The 21,674-nt window shown below is 45.2% G+C and overlaps 1 protein-coding gene across 1 annotated transcript in view; it reads right to left on the reverse strand.

Moving 5' to 3' along the window:
- Positions 1-21,674, reverse strand: part of LOC138559855 (calcium-activated chloride channel regulator 1-like) — a 603,377-nt gene that overhangs the window by 97,184 nt on the left and 484,519 nt on the right. The window contains exon 11 of the mRNA XM_069642742.1: positions 19,646-19,916. Coding sequence (XP_069498843.1) covers positions 19,646-19,916 — 271 coding nt within the window. The remainder of the gene's footprint in view (positions 1-19,645; positions 19,917-21,674) is intronic.

The raw sequence follows: 21,674 nt of genomic DNA on the forward strand, positions 1-21,674 counted from the left end.
CCAACCCACCTTTTCGCAAAACATTTATCTGATGCTAACACATAGTCAGCAATTACCTGTAACATATTCGGTTGTTGATTTGCCAGCAGACATTTGCGGAACAATGAGCAACATCGCCATAGATAGATGGCATGCATGGAAATTAGTCCCAGTTCATAATGCAGGCAGGCACCCGGTACACATTGCGGTAGGGCGAGAACTGCCCTCCATAATTTGGCTTCTAATCTATCAAGATTTAGAAGTTTACAGTTCAGTAGTGTTTCGGCTCTGTGTAAAATGGATGGAATTGCTTTCATGGTCCAATAGGTGATTGCTGGTATTATTGTAAATTTACCGTACCGGTGAAGTATAATTTTTGTCTGCGATATGGCTGTGGACAATTTTGCTTCCATGCGCTCTACTTGGCCACATGGCGTTAATGAACCTTCGAAAACTATTCCAAGGTAAATATATGTGGTCACGGTTTCTAGTGGCATTTGGTTTATAGTCCACTTATATCTGTTCCTATGATTTCTTTTTGCTAGATATGTTACAATCTGTGTTTTATTAGTGTTAACCACCAGCTGATTCGTAACTAGATAAGAGTTGAATGCGTCAAGTAGATTCTACAAACCCATCAGGGATTTCGAAATGAGCACTATATCATCTGCGTAGTTCAAATTAGTGATTTTTTTTTCCCATTAAGAACTGGAGCGTCAGATGATATGTGCAAGAATGAGAATCTTAGATCTTGAATAAAATAGTTAAAGATCGCTGCAGCTAATAGGCAACCTGTAACGCTCACCTGACTCCCACGGAGGCGCTGGTCTAGTCTGGGTTGCTGTGGCCTCTTCTAGCGTGATGCGCAGAACTCGGAACACCGACTGAACAGGACCCTCAAATCTTGCTTGTCTGGCCCGTAGGAATATCCTTCTGCAGATGAGAAAGGGGATTAACAGTCTGCAGAATAGTGCGCTTGCTCCCCCCTTTCCCCCTTCGTTCTTCTCTAACTTCCTCCGAAATCCCCGGTTGAAGCTCACCTTATGGTTTGAAAGGATGAACTCTCCATCCTGCTTCTGTTGCAGGGGCGCGTGTTTGTCCAGTTACTTCACTGGTTTTCAGAATGGCGCTGGCAAAATCCACTTGACTTTTCCGAGCGGAAGGCCGTAAGTATGAAGATTACAAAAGTTCAAGTGTTGAGCCTCCTTTTCTGTTGCCTTCCTAACCTGTGATCTTTCCTTTATTTCAGGTGCAGAATGAAGGCGATGCGTTGAGGGATTGAATTGCCGATGGTAAACTCAGGTGAGTTAGCGATGGGGGCGATCCCTCTTAATGTCTTTATATTCCCCCAGTAATGTCTTTTGTCCTTTCCCCATAGGGGCCGGGGTGCGATACCTGCCAACGAAGCGGCGCCGACCCGAAATGAGGAATGGTCCACCAACAGAAGACCGGTAAGTGTTATGGCGGAAAATTAGGCTTTCCTCATATGTTCCTTCTGCTCACCTTTTGTCTCTTCTTCTCTCCCCTAGGCGCAGAGATGTGGCGACTGGTGCAGACATTCGCAGTGGAGCCAGAAGAACTCCCGAGGACAGGTAAGTGAAGCGTGGCGCTGCAGCAAGCTTTTAAATGAAAGTCTTTTCTCAGGAACGCTGGCGTGAATGTTCCGGATGCAGGTAAGAAGTTTGATAAAAGTCTTGGTTTTCACCTTTCTCTTCTCTTCTTTCCTTACAGGTGTTCCAGGATCTAAGCGGGCGTGGCTGGAGACCAGATGCAGGAGCAGACACGGTGAGCGTTCAGCTGCTTGGATGCAGAACAACGCGAAGCGTGAGCTACTGTCTGGGCGTGGCTTAAATAGCCCCCAAAGTAGTTCCAGGTAAGTATCCTTCCCTGGCCACGCCCGAGTGGCAAAATAGTCCCAATGAAAAAATAGTCCCTTTCAGGTCTCAGGGAGGCCTGAATCTTGCAGCATGGTCTGCATCAGGTAAGTGCACAAAACACCTTCCTTTATGAGCCTGGCTGATGTCCAACATGAGCCTGGTGCCAACGGCGCCAGGACAGAGTCCAAAGAGCCCCTATAAGGGGCCGCTGGGCTTTTACCTGGGGGCATGATGCCTGCTCCCGGGGGTGCTGGGCCTGGCCTGGTGCTCCGGGGGTAGGCATCATGACACAACCTTGCTTTAAGCCACGAGCTGTCTTAATAGGGGCTGATAGTAATCCTTCCAATGTTAGTCTTATACGGATAGATGTATCGGCATGAAATGCGTGAATGATATCTTGAAGGACTGGAGGGCAGCCGTCTCTTTTTAGTTTCATCATAAGAAGGACACGGGAGACAGAGTCAAATGCTGCATGTAGATCTACAAACGCTAAATAGACAGATTGCTTATGCATCTGGCATTGAGCTTTTATTGCATTGAGTGATAGGAGATTAACACAGGTACCTAGACACGCAACGAATCCTGTTTGTTGCTGGTCTCTCATGTCACAGGTTTTTGTCCAAGCTTTAAATTCGCCCAACACCAATTTCGCAAAAAGCTTCCCCGGAGCATCTAAGAAAGCAATCGGGCGGTAATTTTGCGGGTTTGTGCGGTCACCTTTCTTATATATGGGCACTATTATTGAGGTAGTCCAGGATGCCAATAGTTTACAATATACCATCACTTGTTGGAAAATGGCATGGAGGATCTTAGCCCAGAGCTTCAGATTTACTTTGAAGATTACATTGTGCAGGCCATCAGGGCCTGCAGCTCTGGAGGAGCTTAGATTTAATATCAGCTCTTCGAGTAATGACGGCGAGCATTGGATATTCCAAGCAGTAGTTGTTTGCATTCTATACTCTTTCACTCCAAAATTTGGGTCCTTATACAAATTTGAAAAGTGAATCACCCATGTATCCTCCGATACCGCTCCAGTTTAGACATATGCTTGTAACGAGATTGAACGGTAGTTAAGCAATCTCCAGACTTTGGCTGAGTTTTTAGAGCGAATAGAGTTAAGCATGCATTCACTATCATGCTGGAAGACCAAGGCACGTTGACTGCGTATCCAGTTTAGATATTTACATTTAGCAGCTCTTAATGCCTGACTAGGGTTGGTATTATTTGAGGCTATTATTAGTCTTTTCTCTTTACGATATTGCGATTTACGCAACTTAATTTCAGGATCGAAAGCATGCTTATGAGTTTTACTGTTCGGATTTGGAACAATCGTGTTTTTAAAAAGTTCCAAGAAATCGATATAATTGATCAGTTTATGGGAATTGGCAGATCTATTTATTGCATGGGAAAACTTCCAAAGATTTCCTTGGGACCATTTCAAACGATTTTTAGAATTGTTAACCACTAGATGTTGATTCATCCATTCATTAGCTGGGTTTTCAGTTGACCAATTGAGATGCAAGGAGAGAAGGTGATGATCGCTTTGTGCTGAGGAATTATTTCGAATAGAAGAATTCTACTGAACAGGTGTTGTTCTACATAGATGTAATCAATGGTGCTTTGACTTGAATCACGCTGCCAAGTATGCTTTGGGGGTATATCTCCCTCAACTGCACCATTTACCATTCTAAAGTTCCTATCAGTCATGAGGTTGGACCAAGTAGAGAAGGCCCTTATCTTGCTTTTCGAGCTGAAAGATAAGTAATCTAGATTTAAATCACCAGCTATTATGGTTTCTGTAATGCCATTGGTTACTGATATTACATCTAATAACTCGATCAGGCCTTCAAAAAAGCCTTCATCAGTTAGACCTGCCGGGTTGCGATAAATGTTTATAAATGCTATCACATTATTTAAACACGTGATTTTCACCAGCTGAATGAAGATGTTAATGTTTCTCCAGGCCTCCAATTTGAAGCCATGTTTCTTGTTAACAGCTACTAATTAGCCCGACGATGGCCGTCCACAAGTTCCAACCTTTTGCGGATAGGAGTACAATATCGAAATGATCGCATGTAGGGGGTTTGATATACCAAATCTCTTGTAGAGCAATTACTGCATATTGTTCAGGTAGTAATTTTATTGAGGTTTGTACATGACAATGACCTTGCGGGTTCCAACACGCAACCTTAAAAGGGTATGTCTGAGTAACATTTAGTGGTTAATTCTTACCAGTGTGCATGTCTTCACTTAAACTTGTGTAAATCTGATTTTGATGAGTAAGTGCTTCATCACGCTTATTCAGGCGTTCAGGATCCTGAGCAAGCAGAAATCACATGTCAAGCAGAACCATTTTTGCCATCCATATCACATTTAATACAATGCCCGAGGGGATCCATAGCCTTACAATCGAGTTGGTAACATCTGAGATATATTCTACCTGGGCGATGTCGTGTGATGTCAGATCTTCGAGTTCCACGACATCACCAAATATATTTAGCACACTTTGTCTATTTAAGTTATATGCGGCATAAGGGCCCTCACGGCATTTTAGGATTAATGAATGGCAATTAGAATCTAAGGGGACTGTGTGCCGGGACACATTACTACTAGAATTTTCAGCCTTGTTGTTGAGCGAAGAGATGTCCGCTTCCAATCTGTATTTAGGATTTAGAGCTCTGTGTCTGGTAGCATGTGGTGTTGTGTTCTGACGGACGTTAGCAGGTCTGGCTGATGTATTTCGTTGATCTGTCATCGGGCTAGACCAAGATACAGATTTTGGTTGAGTGTCTAAAACAGATTTCCTTGATTGGTCATCTTTGCCAAGACCGCGTTCGTCCAAATAAGAGTCCAGTGCCTTGCGCATTTCGCTCAGCATTGTTGATCTTTGTAAATTGGCTTCATTTAAGCCAGATGCCTCCACAGAACTGGTTACAGATGCTAGTACAGGATGTGGCTTTGGGGGCTCTTGCGTGTTAGCATTACCACCATGTTCGATCTCTTCAACCAGATCATCAAGTGGCCTGTGTACAGCCGGGAAATGACAAGAAGCCAGACAGTCAGGCACATATGGAACATTAGTCCTTTGTTTGGGGCCGCCTGGTTGCAAAATCGGGCACCTGCTTCCTTGGCGCTGACCATTGTAATTTTTTTAAAGAAAGAGTTTAGTGACTCTTTTACAGCTCTTACAGGTGGCATATTCTTCATTTTTTTAGTTATTGCCACTCTGCTACTCTTCTTTTTTCTCATGGCAATGGTGGCCTCATTGTGTATTACGGCGACACCTCCTGATGGGTTAGCTTGATCGCCAACAGTTGGAGGTTCAACTGCTATAGAATCCTGCACACTGATCCAAGAGGTGTTAACCGTGGAAGGATGGGCAGGAATCACTCCTTCAGATCTTGGTGTAATTATGTGAGTAATCACTGGTAGCACAGGTTGGGGTCCCTCTACAGAAGGGGCCTGTTGCTGTGTTCCAGGGCATCTGTTTGAATTATCACACTCTTTTTCGGAATTCATGTGAGTGAAAGTTTTAAGACAGTTTCTCATGTTTTGAGACCATAACAACAGATCATCTAACTTTGACTGCTGTTTAGATATGTTGCTGTCTAAGGATTCAAACAGTTTGAACATGGACATTAGCGTTGTGTTAATAGCAGCCAATGCAGTCTGTAATAGCGGGGGTTGGCTATCAGGATTTTCAGACAGAGATAGCATCATTGGGCGGCGCGGGGTCGGCTGGACATAAGAAGCTGCTGATATGGAGTCAGCAATTGATATATCACTGGTCGACATATTTCTAGGAATGTTTTGCGAGCTGCGGATAGATATTGGTGATTCAGACTGGCTCGCATACAAGGAAACTTCTTGTTTGTCAGTGTCATCAACTGAAAACACAGTGGATATAGTGCTATCAGTTTTGTATTCTCGAATTCGGGAAGGAATATGGCACGGAGAATCTAACATGATATTGTCGGAAAGCACCTGTGGAACCGTTAGTCCCACAGCACTTCCTACGTTATGCTGATGTGTTGTTGTGCCATCTTTGCTACGTAAATTGGGTGTGGTAAAAAATTGCTCTTTCAGTTTAGTAAGTTGTTTCAGAGTAGATAGACCGTGGGTGTTAAATGCAATGGCACACCCACCACCAATCATACGCTGTCTTTGTGAAAGAACAATTGATTTGTGAGAAATAACCATTTTTTTTAACAATTGCTTTGGTTTTTCTTCAGGACTGTTATGCACACCAACTGCTGATGGCATATCGGTTTTCAAAGAGTACAGCCGGCTGCGTACATTCATTTTGTAGAATTAAAAAACAAGTCGAATTTGATAAGCAAAAACTAGAAAGACAGCCCCTAGCAGATTGGGGCACGTACTTTACTGTACTTTTCACTAGGCACCGGCCTCCGGCAATGCGGCAAAGCAGGTAAGCGGTACTCAAACTGGTACTCGCCCGTGTGCACGTGCGCTGTGCGCGTGCGCGTACAATATGTAGGAACTCAAGCCCAGATACTTTGCTAATTGCTGCAATTCTAGGGCGGGAGAACAGAGAGGCAGGAAGTGGGAGTGTCACTAGGCAATCACTAGGCAATCACCAAGAAAAAAAAAAGAAAGAGATAGCACAGCATCACAGGCGAAGTCCTGTCACTCCAAACCAAACAGTTCCTTAGATCAACGGTCGTCACCTTTTCTGTGCAAAAGTCTCTGCGTGGTACAAATCCAGATCCAACAGGAGCAGGAGCAGCGTGTTCAGCGGGTAAGCGGTACTCAAACCGGTACTCGCCCGTGTGCACGCACGCTGTGCGCGTGCGCGTACAATATGTAGGAACTCAAGCCCAGACACTTCGCCAATCGCCGCAATTCTAGGGCAGGAGAACACAGAGGCAGGAATTGGGAGTGTCACTAGGCAATCACTAGGCAATCACTTTTCTGTGCAAAAGTCTCTGCGTGGTCCAAATCCAGATCCAACAGGAGCAGCGTGTTCAGCGGGTAAGCGGTACTCAAACCGGTACTCGCCCGTGTGCGCGCCATGACAATCTCAGGCCTGGTATTATTACTCAAGCACAAGCAGCGGGCAATATTCCTGTGCATTGTTGATGACTTGCAATTTATTGGATTGTTCTTGTGTTACCCTACATGACCTATCATTAATTGTACCGCTTGTTGCCCTATTTCCTAGAACAAATGGCACTGTCAATAAACAATTAGAAAGTGTTAATGGTATCCCTCCTCACACCCTTTTCCACTGAAAGGGGTTGCTCAGTTGTTACACCCACTGTTTCAGTAACAGAAGGATTGCTAGCAGTGCCCATGATTCAGTGAAGTGGCACCACTGCCCAGCACTCACACATTCAAAACGGTTTCAGCACCACTGCTATTACCATGTGTTGCCATTACTCAGTCCAGTGCATGCACTCTTGGCAGCATAACTCTGCCAACAAACCGATACATCACAGCACTATATAAAAATGGAAGCATAAGCATGTCTTTCAATGTCCTTCGTTCCTCCTATACAGTGGATTGGCTTCAAGAAAACTCACTATGCAGCAATGCTGCACAGCCTCCAGCAGATGGCATACCACAAAATAAATGCAGATACTTTGGCACATATTGCTGAAGGCAAGACTGAATGGTCTCCAAAACCTGGCACAAAACGGGCAACTGAAGTATTTAAAAAATAGCATGCAGAGGAAACTGTGCAACCTGACTTTGAGGTACTGCTTGCCCACAGATCTATGAAGCCTACCACATCAATAGTATGCCAAAGTAATGACAACCAATGGACAGTAATACCCTCTTCAAATAATGGTTTCTATTCTTAGATATCTCAACAAACAGTGTACCTCCTTACAATTCTCCATTTAGTTAAATGCACAGCATTATCTTCAAGTCCACTACTGATGTCTGTCTATCCATTAGAGAAAACGCACATCATATTTGCTTAGACACATCCATGCATAAATCGCACACCACTTCTGATCTGGCTACTCTACTCACATCACCAATTTACAACTCTGATCGTGCAATAATCCTACAGTATACATTCTGGTATGACCTGCAGATACATTTTGCAGGTAGAGGACAAAACGAACTTTGCAACGTGACCCACAATTCTTTCCAAATTGCCAGAGATAAGAATGGAAGACAGTTTGCAACAATTACTTTAAATGCACATTCAAAAAATGCTCCTCTCTATATGACGTTCCCAGAGAGGAGCTGTGTTACGGGCCTGGAAATCCATCATGCCCAGTACATTCCTTCCAACTCTATGCTATTAAATGATCACCCCTTGGTGCATCATGCTAATTTGTGTAGCCCTTATATGAGAAACGCACAACAACCTCTGCAGTTTGGTATATATGCAAACACCTTGGCAAAAAAATGTTCTTTGTACCCAGATGAAAACTATTTCAATAAATGCAAATCTGTCAAATGTTAATACCAACCGCTCTATTCATGCATCGGCCATACAGTTGCCGATCTAGAAACACGTGAAAGAATGCCAGTCACCGGACATTGATGCAAGGCATCTCCTAAAGGTTACTTGGAACTCCTCCCTGCTGAAAGCTGCAAGTGGCCTACCAGCCTAACTCATGTCACCACCTCCCTCTCTCCGCTCCCATTGATACCAGTACACACCATCCCCACTTCATCACTCCCAGCTTTTCTTGTCTCTTCTCCCATTCCTACATCCTATCACTACTCTCCTCTCATTCCTTTGTTTTCTGACGTTTCTAATTATGCCACCTCATGCTAAGGTAATGTTCAATTTAATTAAATTACTTCATCTACAGGGAAAACCAGGCTGTCCACACCATTATGGCCTCAACCTGCCAAACGTTCAACAGCTCGGACCTGCCCATCAGTGCAGCTCGCACCCAAGACCATTCCGTGTGCACTTTGCAAACCCACCCACACCTAGAAACACAAACTGATGCACCCGTCAACTATTCACTGCCCCTACAAAGAGACATCGAAACATCCACCTCAAGTATTGTACAGCTCACCAGCCTCGGCTTTACCCATCACCTGCCCTCCCACACACAACTTCAGCGACCACCAATACCCAGGCCAGAATAGCACAAGCTATACCTCTCCACTGTGTCCTCCTGAACACCAGGTCCTTGGTAGCACACGCTCATGACATCCTAGATTTAACCACTTCTAATGACCTGGACATGCTCGTACTCACAGAAACCTGGCTCACACATGCCTCTGGTGCTTCTCTCTCTATTGCCATCGCTAGGGGATATGCCAAATTACGCTGCGACAGATCTGAGAAAAAGGAGGTGGTGTAGCCCTCATTTACAAGGACATTATTCCTCTTAATTCCATCAGCGCAACCTCGCTAACAAACTGTGAAACCATGTTTGCCAAACTTAAACGCTTGCCTAACTCCACCATCACCAGGCCCTTTCGACAATGAACTCTTCTAGCCAAATCTTCTCCAGCCTCAAGACCACCTGCCAATTTTTAATCCTAGGTGACCTCAACCCTGGGTACAATGATCACTCAGACCTAGAAGCCACCATACTGCCCAGCTCATGACAGCCTTGGACTGCACGCAATGGGTCACTAACCTTACCCACTCCCATGCCTGTACACATGACTGGATTCTGGATCACAAAAGAGACATTACCATCGAATCTAACCGCCTATGTCCATGGTCAGACCACCACACGAGCTCCATCACATTCCATCTCCTTGCCAAAACAAAGCCCCCTATACCAGACCCACCATGGTATCCTCCCCATCTCTCACCCATAGCACCTGCAACCTGACTAGTGCGCAGGTCATCCCCTCCTGTGGCACTCTATCCCCTCTACCAACGACACAGCTTCCTTGGTACAACACTATAACACTTTGCTTAGCAACACCACAGACCTTCTGGCCCCCCGTAAATCCTGGAAAGCCAAAAAAAACACATCAACTCCTGGTATACCGAGGATCTTAGAGACACCTCTGCAACCAAAAGAGCAGCCGAAGCTGCCTGGCACAAAGAACCTACACCAGCCAACATAGCCCACTTCGGCAAGATCTCTCTCCTTTACAGACAAAAAATTCACGCTGCCAAATCGGCTGACTTTAATGACAGAGTCACCAAGGCTTCATCCAGCTCCCACAAACTCTTTGCTATCCTCAGAGAACTAGAGACTCCTGGTTTGCCAACTTCCACCATCATTAAAATTAACTCTTGGTGTAACATCGTCCAATACACCTTCACTAACAAAACTGCACTTCTGCAAGCTAAGATAAAATCCAAGCTTTCTAGCATCACACTTCCCCCACCCAACATCCCTCTAGATGAGGTACCTAGAAACATCCCCCCTTTCAATTTACACCCCATCTCTGTGTCCTCTCTCTGCAACGTTATTGAAGGCCTTGCACCGTTTTGCTGCAAGGAAGATACCTGCCCAGCATCGATCGTAAAGGAATGCTCTGAACCGCTTCTCCCACTTACCTCTGCCTTTATCAACTCCTCCTTTGCCACTTGCACAGTGTCATCTGCCCTCAAAGAATCATGGATCTCCCCCTTACTAAGGAAAACGGCCCTTGAACCTGACATCTCAGCCAACTATCGACCTATCACCACTGTCCCATTTCTCCTATAACTCATCGACACAGTTGCCTACCTACAAATCTAGGAATTCCTAGAACTACATCACATTCTGTGCATTCGGCAATTGGGATTCTGTCCTAAACATGGTACCGAAACAGCCCTTTTTGACCTCAAGGACCAGTTGGTTGATGCTAACGGCCTAGGCAACCTCTCCCTCCTCCGACTTCTAGACCTTTCTGGAGCCTTTGACCTTGTTGATCACCCAACTCTCTGTCACCACTTCACTTCTTCAGCTCACTTCTCTCTGGATGCTGCCAACTGGATTGCCTCATTCCTGGCCGACAGAACCTCACAGGTCTTCGCCGGTGAAGCAGCTGCATGCCCCACTCCAACGCTGTGTGGAGTGCTTCAAGACTCCTGTGTCTCCCCCACCTTTGTAACATTTACACAAAGCCACTGTTTAACCAACTTGACTCGCTGGGCATCTCATACACCATCAATGCCAAATCCTCGTCCCCCTCACTGGCAACCACAAACAGGACTCCCTCAGAGTAAACTCTACATACGAGTCCATACAATTGTGGATGGCCACGCACAACCTCTGTCTTAACGATGATAAGACAGAGCGTCTCCTCATCAGCTCCCCCACTCGCCTAGCCAAACTACGCCAATCGTACAAAGCCTTCACCATCGATGGCTACACTATTCCAGTGGCCAACTCAGTGAAAACACTAGGAGTCTACCTCGATTCCTCCCTAAACATGAATCGAGATGCAAGCCACATTTCCTCCTTTTCTGAATAAGCCACTAAGCTTATCACTGCCAGCAAACCCCTTTTGTCCCCCCAGAACAGACTTGAATTTGCTCAAAACATAACTATTGCAACTCATTGTTCTACAGCACCACGTCCAAAAACCTGTGCAGACTGCAAACCACCCAGAATAACGCTTTGGGGACTGCTGTAGACATTGGGAAGCATGATCACATCACTGAAGCAAGAAAAGCCACCCTCTGGCTCCCTATAAAAGACTGAATCAACTTCACTCATTGCTGCACCCATCATAATATTGTGACTCCAAGATACTAGAAATTGTACCTGCCATACCTTTAGGACAACTGTGCAAACGACTACCACTTTGCTAACTAGCATGCTGCTCCTAGCAGCCCGCTAATCAGCATTTGTAATACAGCCGATCAACAGGAACTACACATTGTATCCACATTGTATACACATTGTAGAGGCCGTCTAGCACTAGCCCACCTTACTTGAATGTATAGCCGCTAAGTTCTGCCTAGCACCAGCCAAACTTATTTGGCTGCCCCGGCTCCTCTGTTCTTATTTAGTAGTAGTCCTTCATAATTGATTGTACTATTTCAATTCTTGCCAGTACTAGGCCACTATATCTGACTTGCACTACTACAGTTCATATTAGCATTAGCCCACTGTAATTGATTAGAACTGCTCTTGCATCATTTCAGTAGCAATTTCTTACAACATGTCGCCCACACTGCCATGCTCCTACAATATACCACCTACACCCTTCCTAACTGCACTTCTTATAGGCACACCTAACCCAAGTGCCAAGATTGCCACTCCAGCTCATGCACCTAGCCACACTACCACTACGCCCAAATCACCTTGGGATGTACAAGCCCTTACACACCCCATGCCACTCTATCTGAGAAACCTAAGTCTTGGTTCCCGCTCTGCCCACATCTCAGCTACTCCCAAAAAACTGTTAGGAAAGCAACCTCAGCACTCGCCCTCATCAGCCTCTACCCCTATGCCGAAAACCCTCAGCACCTCCACCAATAATAACATCTCCACGAAAACTAAATTAGGGAACATCCCTACTACCCAAATCTAATGTGCACTCATCAATGCATAGTCCTTGTCAGCTCATGCAACAGAGATTCATGACCTTATCAAAGATCTGGATCTAGATATCCTAGCCATTACAGAGACCTGGTTACATTAAGCCTCTGGACCAGCCATCTGCCAAGCCTTACCACCAGGCTATATAATCCTCCGCCAAGATAGAACCTCCAGTAAAGGAGGAGGTGTCACCCTAATCCTCAAGGAAACCCTCAACTCCAGGCAAATAAAAACTGCTAAGGTAGACAACTTTGACACCTTATCAGTAAAAATATCTCTTTTGCCAAATGACACTATAACTCTACACATTGTCTACTGCCCTCCAGGCCCCGCTCTCGGTTTCCAATCCAACATCACACACATCCTAGGTGACAACCTTAAAACTAACGCTAGAGCCATTCTCCTAGGAGACATTAATCTTGGCTTCAAAGACCCCAAAGACAAGAAAGGTAAAGCTCTCGCCAAAGCCCTCCTAGATCTATCTAGGCTTCACCCAACTAGTCAACAGCCCAACCCACACTAAAGGTTGCATATTAGACTGGATAGCGGATCACAACTTTGCTGCTGACATCAGCTCCAACACTCCAACACTCCACGCCCTTGGACCGACCACCATCTACTGCACTTCCTTATACCCTCTAAAATAGGAGGTAATCTTAGCCCACATGTGCCAGCTAATATGGCAAAGACTTGGACAGAATTATCCCTCTCCTTAAAACCTCAGCTCTAACACATCCTACATCAAACAACCCTACAGAACTAGTAAAGCTCTACAATGCCACACTTAAAGAGGTAGTAGACACTGTAGCCCCAGAAGAAAAGTGCAAGCTTACACTTCATGCTAATGTGTGGTTCACTCAAGAGCTTCTAGATATATGAACCGCCAAACGGGCAGCACTGACCGCGAAGCAAACAAGGCTTTCCATGTCTACACGAGATACCTCCGTGGCAGTTGCAAGACCATACAAAAAAGCTATTTCCACAGCCAAAGCATCTGCCTTCAATATTAGAATTGAGAAAGCTAACTCCCAATCCAAATAATTATTCGCCATTTATAATGAGCTGACTATCCCCCCCATCTCCACACAACCAACTGAGAAACACGAAACATGGTGTAACAACATTCAACACACAATTTGACAACTTGCCTAAGGTCGCCTTGCCTATATCAAGGCCCTCTGCCACCTTGCCAGCCTCAGGTGGCTCACTTGGCATAAATATAACTAAACCCTTTACTTTTAGGGAAGTAACAATACCTGAAGTCCTGCTGATCATGAAGCATATTGAACCATCGCTCTGTAAAGGTGACATATGCCAAGCTAGTCTAGTAAAAGATTGTGCATCAGCTCTGGCCCCATTTTATCACTACCTTTATCAATGCCTCCTTCGCCGCAAGTACCGTCCCACTATCCCTTAAGGAAGCCTGGGTTTGGCCGCTGCTAAAGAAACCTACCCTGACTCCTCCATCAACTACCGTCCAATTACCACTGTTCCGTTCTTGCTGAAACTTCTGGACAAGGTTGCCTATCTGCAGATCCAGTCCTACTTGGACGCACACAACATCCTCGGCAAAAGACAATCTGTCTTCCGTCCTCGTTACGGCACAGAATCATCACTGCTTGACCTTAAGAATCAGCTACTTGAAGTCATGGACAAGGGTAAATCCTCACTCCTCCTACTCCCGGATCTCTCGGCTGCCGTCAACCTGGTAGACCACAAGATCTTGTGTTAACACCTTTCTGACACTGCACATTTTTCCCAAGAAGCAGCCACCTGGATTACATCCTTCTTGAAGGGCAGAGCCATGAGGGTCTTTTCTGATCGGGCATCAGCCACTCCATCCCACATTGGGTGTGGAGTCCCACAAGGATCCTGCACCTTCCCTACTCTCTATAATCTCTTCACCCTTGCCCTGTTTAGCGACCTAGAAGAGTTCGGCATAGCCTTCACCAACTATGCCGACAACATACAAATTCTTCTCCCCCTAACAGGCGACTATGAGCCAGACCCCAGCACTCTCCAGAAGACATATGATGCAATCCAGGCCTGGATGGCAGTGAATGGCCTATGTCTAAACGGGGAAAAAACAGAAATTGTTCTGGTAGACCCCAAAGAGTCACTAAAAAAACTAGACAGCAAATATAGCTCCTTCACTATTGAGAACACTGTTATTAAAGTCTCTGCTGCATTAAAAACCCTTGGTGTATACTTTGACTCCACCTTATCAATGGAAAGACAAGTCAGCACCATTTCATCATTTGCTGCTCTTATGACAAAAATCATAAACGCAGTGAAACCCCACCTATCGCCAAAAAACCACCTCAACAATGCAGGAGCTACCATTGGCGCAAAGATAGACTACTGTAACATCCTACTCCTAGGCACATCTGCCAATAACATCAACAAACTGCAAACCATGCAAAACAACGCCCTTAGAGCGGCCCCAAGTATCCCTAGGAGGGAGCACATCTCTCATGCGAGAAAAGATGCCCATTGGCTAAAGAGCGCATAATATTCAAGGCCCTCACTATCACACACAGATTCCTCTCTCCGGCCGCCCCATCCTACCTAGCTGAACGAATACATCAGGTGCCCGTCCACAGACCAAAACGAGACCAATACTCTCACCTACTCTCAATCCCGGCATTCAATAGAGCTAAAGCCGGCGGCACCAGCTTTGAAGAGCTAGCATCAAATGCTTGGAACGCCCTCCCACTCAGACTAAGAAACAAAGACTCTCTCACGGCGTTCAGAAAGGTGCTAATAACCAAGCTATTCAACTAGACTGTACCTGACTGTTTCTAAGGCTGCTCCTCTGTAACCATGGAATACTTCCACAACATTGTCTTGCACCTGTAATTCTGTATTCTGAAGTATCTGTCTTAAATTGAATATACCGTAACAACGTCACAGTGCCTCTGGGCCCCTCGGTGCTTTATAAATCTAAATAAATAAATAAATAAATAAATTGCTGCTTGAGCATCAACGCCCCTCCCTACCTGGTTCAAAAACTCAAAAAGCATACCCAAGCACGACCACTAAGAACAGCTTACAATCACTGCCTCACCACCCCGAGATTTGACCTCAAGAGAGCCAGGTGGGCAAGCTTCCCAGTCTGTGCATCCATACTCTGGAATAACCTCCCACCTCAGCTTTGTGACAAGCCATCCTACAACAGTTTCAGGAAGAGGCTCAAAACTCACCTCTTTAATTGACACTATCACATTTCTCTGACATTCAACCCCCAAACGTGTGCCTACCATATCATCTGTACCTGTTTATTCTACTGTAACTAGTGCTTAGATACCCATGGGCTTGGTGCACTGTCACAAATGTTTAAATACAATAAAATAAATTGGAGATATGTCTCTATATACCTTCAATATTGTAGATGCTTTCTTAAATGCGCTTTCCCTAATGTTTGCAAAGTGTATACCTTCACCTTTGTTCCATACCTATGCATGCTTGTCATTTTTACTGATTGTAAACATAATTTACAAATCAATGCTTTTCCCTTTGTCTTGCCCTTTTTAATTTGCAAATAGAAGGGTATTCGTTTTCCCATACTAAAAAAATTGCTGTCTTTTCAATTGTTGTGCATTTTTGCAATTGTTTACATAGTGAGTTCAATGACCACCAACAAGCGATGTTTGCAATTGATAGGTATATATATTGCAAAGGCGTCTTTTTGTAACTAGTTAATTAAATGTTCTCGTAGGTCCAGAAACATTCATTACGCTCCAAATAATTTCACATTTGTGAATTGTAAGTATACCTCCTCAAATCCTGCCATCTGTGTCAAGTTTTCGCAGCATGTTTCCTGTCCTGCCCAGAAAATATGCCCCACAGGAAACACTGTGCATCAAGGATCGCCAACAGAAGAGGATGGCGCAGGTGGAGGTGACATGGTAAACTGTTTGAATGGGGGGCCATAATGGTCGCAGCCCGCACCAGGAAGTGGACAACCCTTACATGGAGGGTTCAGATGGGTACAGACTGGGAGAAGAAGAGGATAAGGTAGAGGTGGGCAGGGTGAAAAATCCCATTCCATTCTATTCACCTGGTTCCAGTCCAGATTTACTTGGCTGTGCCCAGGTGCCTGAAATAATGCTGAAAAGTATTGTGGAAGAGACAGGGGTACCATCAGTCTTAGATAGACAAAGCACACTCATGGGGATTAGTGACTGAGGCCACAAAACACTGTCATATCACTTCTGGGAGGGGTCACCATGTAGCACCCTGGCAGGTTTGTGAACTTGACCCAGTCGCAGTGGATATATGTTCAGTTATAAACCGTCCATGGAGGTGGCTGAGTTATTGTTATATTACAATGGTGCCTTCACAGTGATGAATGCTTAAAAACCATAACTAGAAAATGTTTTGGAGTCTTTGTTAACAACCATAAAATCCCTTAAGTATAGTGCTTTCACTGAATGGTAATTTTTGTTAAGGAACTCTAACAATAATGTCACTTTAACTAATGCTTTATCACTGAAGTTCAATGTTTTATCAATCATTTTTTATGATTCAGGGGATTGTGCCTACACAGCCTACCTTACATGCCCTTCAGTCATGCTCCACTAGGTCATGCCCAGGGCTCCCCATATTACCAGCAGCATGACCTGTGGCTCCGACTGGTGGACCCCGAACCACACACTGTGACTACTGGGCATAGCTACTAGTTTGATTAGGGCAAGACTTTCTGCCATTCCTGAGGAACCCCCAAACCACTCAATTAACCCACTGGGTTTGGCCTACTGTCATGCAAAATAGCCAATTAGGTCAGTTGTGGCTTTGGCCTTCTGCCTCAGAGAACACCAGAATCACTCACTAGATACATCTGAAGCATCAGAGGAACCCAGAAGACCCGCTAGCACCCAGTGTCTACCTTGACCAGGGGCAAGGCCTCTAAATGAACCCAAAGTCTATGGCCACTACCACTGTTCCTCCAAAGAAAATAGTCGCTGGACATGGCTAGTGGCCCCTTTGCCGTGACCTGGGCATTTCCAAGCCCCAGAAAATGGGCAAAGGTACTACCCACTGAAAATGTGTTGTTTATATTGAGAATCCAGTCTGACCATAACTTTGATTTGGCATCGCCTACCTGTAATATATGTAGATATAAATGTATTTCAAGAAGTGGAGAATTCCTTTGATACTTTAGATATATTTGCTCAATACTGTTTCACGTAACAATAGTGTGTTGTATATCACGCTATTCAAACAAGTAATATTTAAGCATTAGGATTTGTTACCTACAAAACCCCATCATAACATATTTTCTACAATGATGTGTGATGAATCACTTGGTGTCGTCACTTCTCCCCAGAAGGGGGACCCTTCCCATGGGGCCAGGGAGATGATGCCACTATTGAAAGGTCCCCCTGGGGTTGGTACTCAGTGGGAGGATCCCATGTGAGGGGGCGCCCTCTGTGGGAGAAGGGAAGACAATCAACGGAGAAATCGGTATGTCAACCACCATTTTCCCCTACATTATCCACCACACAGCACAGACAGGGCACAAGCACCCCCATCCTCTATGTCTCCTCTTTCTTCTGTTATTTACTTCATGCAGAGTAGCTGCGTCACAATAGTGTAACGAGGAAGAGTGAGGAAAGTATAGGAGTAGATGGCTCCACAAGTACTGACACGAAGAAGAGAAGGGCAATGAGGCGTCCTATGTGGGACCAAGGCAAACATACAGACTATCTGAGATTTCAGAGATGACTAACCATAAAAACAGTTGTATGATTTTCCTCGGGGTCTGTCCTGCCCCAGAGGAGCATCGAGCTCGGAGTAGAGGCCACGCAGAGAGGACGCGCTGCAGACACAGACACCTGGAGAAGAAAGTCAGAGCCTGAAAAGGTGGAGAAGAGTTTGAACTAACCTGAAGGCTGGGATACCTGATGTCTGGTGGCAGGAACGAAGCCCACCGTAAGGACCAGGCGAGACCCAATGTTTGGGGAGAAAGCAGTGTAGCGGAGCTGCCGAAAACCAAGAGCTGACCGCGAGAACAAAGGGGAAGCCAGAAAAACTTGCTGCTGCTGCCGAGGACCGAAACCCTCACAGACCAAGTTTAAAGGTAAGCGTAGGGGGACTGGAAAGGCACTGGAGACTGTGGTTGGGTGGAAGTGCTGAATTATCCTCCTCATCCCAGTGGGATTGAGCAGAAAAACGAAACAGAGACATACTCTGTGAGAGAAAATCCCAGAGAAACCAGAAGAGAGACAATTGTATGGGACACATATTTTGAGAGAATTGTACATGTGAGACAATGCCTGCTAGGATTGTGAACAAGGCCTGATTTAGAGACATTATAAACCTGAGAATGGGGTCTTGGGCCCACATAATGAGAAGAGAAGACCAGGGCTAAGCGCAAGATATCCTTTGGTAAATGTCAAGGGAAGGTCTGGAGAAGAGAGAAACATCCTTTGGCAAAAGTCAGGAGAAGACCTGAGGAGGAACGATATATACGCTGGTAAACATTAAGACATCATTGAGATTATTGAAGGAGAGTCTCAGAAATGCCAGGGGAAAGGGAAATATGTCTCCCATCTTTGTTGAACTGTAAAGAAGAGAAGTCCGGGGGAAAGAGAGATATCCTTTGGCAAAAATCAGAAGAAGACCAGGGCAAAAGTGAAATATACTTGGGTAAAAGTCAAGAGAAGACTAGAGGAGGACAGAGATATCCTGGGCTAAAAATCAAAACATAGTTGAGATTATTAAAGGAGAGCCTAGAAAAGGCCTGTGGAAGGGAGACATTTCCCCCACCTTTGTTGAACTGTAAAGAATCACATGAGAATGCATGAGGAAGGGAGGACTCCCCCGTCCCCACCTGTGCAAATATACAGAAAAGCCTAGTGAGGGCCAGGGGAAGGAGGATATTCCCCAATCATTGACAAATTATCGAAACCCATCCAGAAGGAGGGAGCCATGCTTCTGGAATCAGGGTGTAACCTATTCTATAGTTTTCTTTTGACGGGTGAAGGACGGAAATCGGTTTGGGACAGAGGACAGTGGACTTTTTGATTTTGACGCACATTCTGACATCATCCTTAGTTTTATTTGAGGCAGGGAGACCCCTCTTATTTATTGGGACGAATAGGGTTCTTCCCTATATTTCTGTTAAATAAAGGTTTATGCCAACAAGCAAGCCACCCTTGGGTCCCACGTCTACTTCTGCGCCCTTACAGATGTTACAAATGGATTTAGAGACTTCAACCAACTTTACATCAAGTAAAACACCTTTGTCATCAGTCTATGTCAAAAGATAAAGAAAGCAGCATCAAATTCAATGATGCAAATTCACAATTAAAAGCAAGAAAGAAGGTATTGTCAGAATATCATCACCTGCACCATTGTCGTCAAGAGGTAAAATCACTGGTTCTCCAAGGTGTGGCTCAATAATAGCGATGACATTTGCCCCAATGACTGGCGAAAATCCTTGGCTGACGTCTGCGTAGACAACCATTGGACTTGGGAAAGTATTAATGTCTCTGCTCATATGGATCTTTGCAGTCAGAGGCGGAATACTCTCGTTAACCACATGAGAGGTAACTGTAAGACTTATTATCTCCAGTGGTGACTCAGTGTTGCAAAGGCTGTATATCCAGTCACCTGGCTGAAAGGGAAACAAATTATGTTACTAGATATGATTTGTGCAGTATGTATATGCTGGATTTTAAATAGCAGAAACCCAGCTGTGAATCATCAGAGCATGGCCTATAAATAAGTATACAGTATTAGGGTACAATACGATAAATCCAATTGCAAGGATAGAATCTTAAGGGTACACTTGTTAGGACATGGGAGTGGATTCAGAGGGTTACCAGCAGGGGATGGAGGTTAGGGAGGGAAAGGCAGATCCTGTCTAGTTTAAGGTATTGGTAGATCTCCAGCTGTGCTCCTGTTGAACGTACATTCTGATGATGTTCACATTATCTAAGCCTCTCAACTGCTCTGTTGATTCCTTGATTCTGCCTCGGTTAGTCCATCCCTTGCTTCCTTCTGTTAGTGAAAACACTTTCTGGAGAACTAACTTGGATGATAATGGGACTGGTAGGATTGGTGCATTTGCTTGTCCTATTGTCTTTGTTTGTTTACTGTGCTAATGACCTGTCAAATGTTTCTCTCTGCAGGTCAAACGTTTCTCCAAGCAGAGAGTTGGAGGTATATCCCTCTCCTCGGGTAGCGCCTCCCTCTGGAACAGCCTCCCTCCCCTCCTGAGATCTTCTTAAATTCCGGAAACCTCTCAAGGCCTTCCTATTCTCCTCTTCCTTCCCTCTCACCCTCCCTTGCTAAACTCTCCATCTGCTGCTAGACTGGGGCCTGTTCCCTTCAGATTCATAAAAGGGCCCCCCAGCATCCTCTGCCAGCACTTGCTTTTGACTCTCTTTCCCGGACTATCCTAATGTAGCGCTCCCGTCCACTGCACTACCCCCTCTTTCCCATGGCACTTGCAGCCTCAGCCCAAGCAGCACTTGCTGACCCCACCCAAGGGGGCACTGCACTTCTACACTACTCCTCCTACCCCCTCCCACTTGCACTTTCATCTTGTTCATGCACTTGCACGGTAGAATTGTCACAAGACCAACATAACCATTTTGTTGTTGTTGTATTCCTATGATTTCCCATGCACCCCCCCCTTTTTGTGTTGTGGCGCCTGAAACACCTGTGTATAGGCACCATACAAATGCCCAACAAATAAATAAATAAATACGTGTTATAGTCTTTCCCCATCCCATAGCCTCCCCCATCATTGTGCACAATGTTATATTTGTTTTTCAACCAGGTGAAGGTTAGCAATGATACACTATTGAAATATATACCCTCGTCCTGGGAGGATAGCTCAGGGGCAACGTGCTCGCCTTGGAAGCAAGACGACACGGATCAACACAGGTTTGATCCCCGGGTCCACGCATAGAAGCCTCCGGGTGTTAAGCGCGTTATAAATAACCTATCATATCATATACCATATCACTACTTGTGACAGAGCGCCCACCACAAATAACCACACTGATGCCATGTATGGGTTCAAGGGTGTCCCTCACACTCTCCACTTGCCCAGCCTTTTCCCTGCCTCCCTAAACCAGGCGTCCCTAATAGATGTTAATTCTGTTGCACAGTGCCACCTGTCTGTTTGACCTTCTACCTGGGACTAATGCTGTTTTCCATAGTACAATGACTACCTGACTCATTAGGGGCCTTCTAGCTGTCCCGCACTAGCCTGCTTAGTGTTCTAAGGGAGTCTTTTGGGATGATGCCTTTTTCCACACGATGTCACCCACTCTCCTTGCACACACAGTATCACACGGCCCTTCCTTGCAATGGGCAGATGATGTCCTCCTCCCGTCAAATGACTGTCCTTTGATATGACTTC

Source organism: Ambystoma mexicanum, chromosome 1q, assembly GCF_040938575.1.
Source record: "Ambystoma mexicanum isolate Mex_15411 chromosome 1q, UKY_AmexF1_1, whole genome shotgun sequence".
Classification (NCBI taxonomy): Eukaryota; Metazoa; Chordata; class Amphibia; order Caudata; family Ambystomatidae; genus Ambystoma; species Ambystoma mexicanum.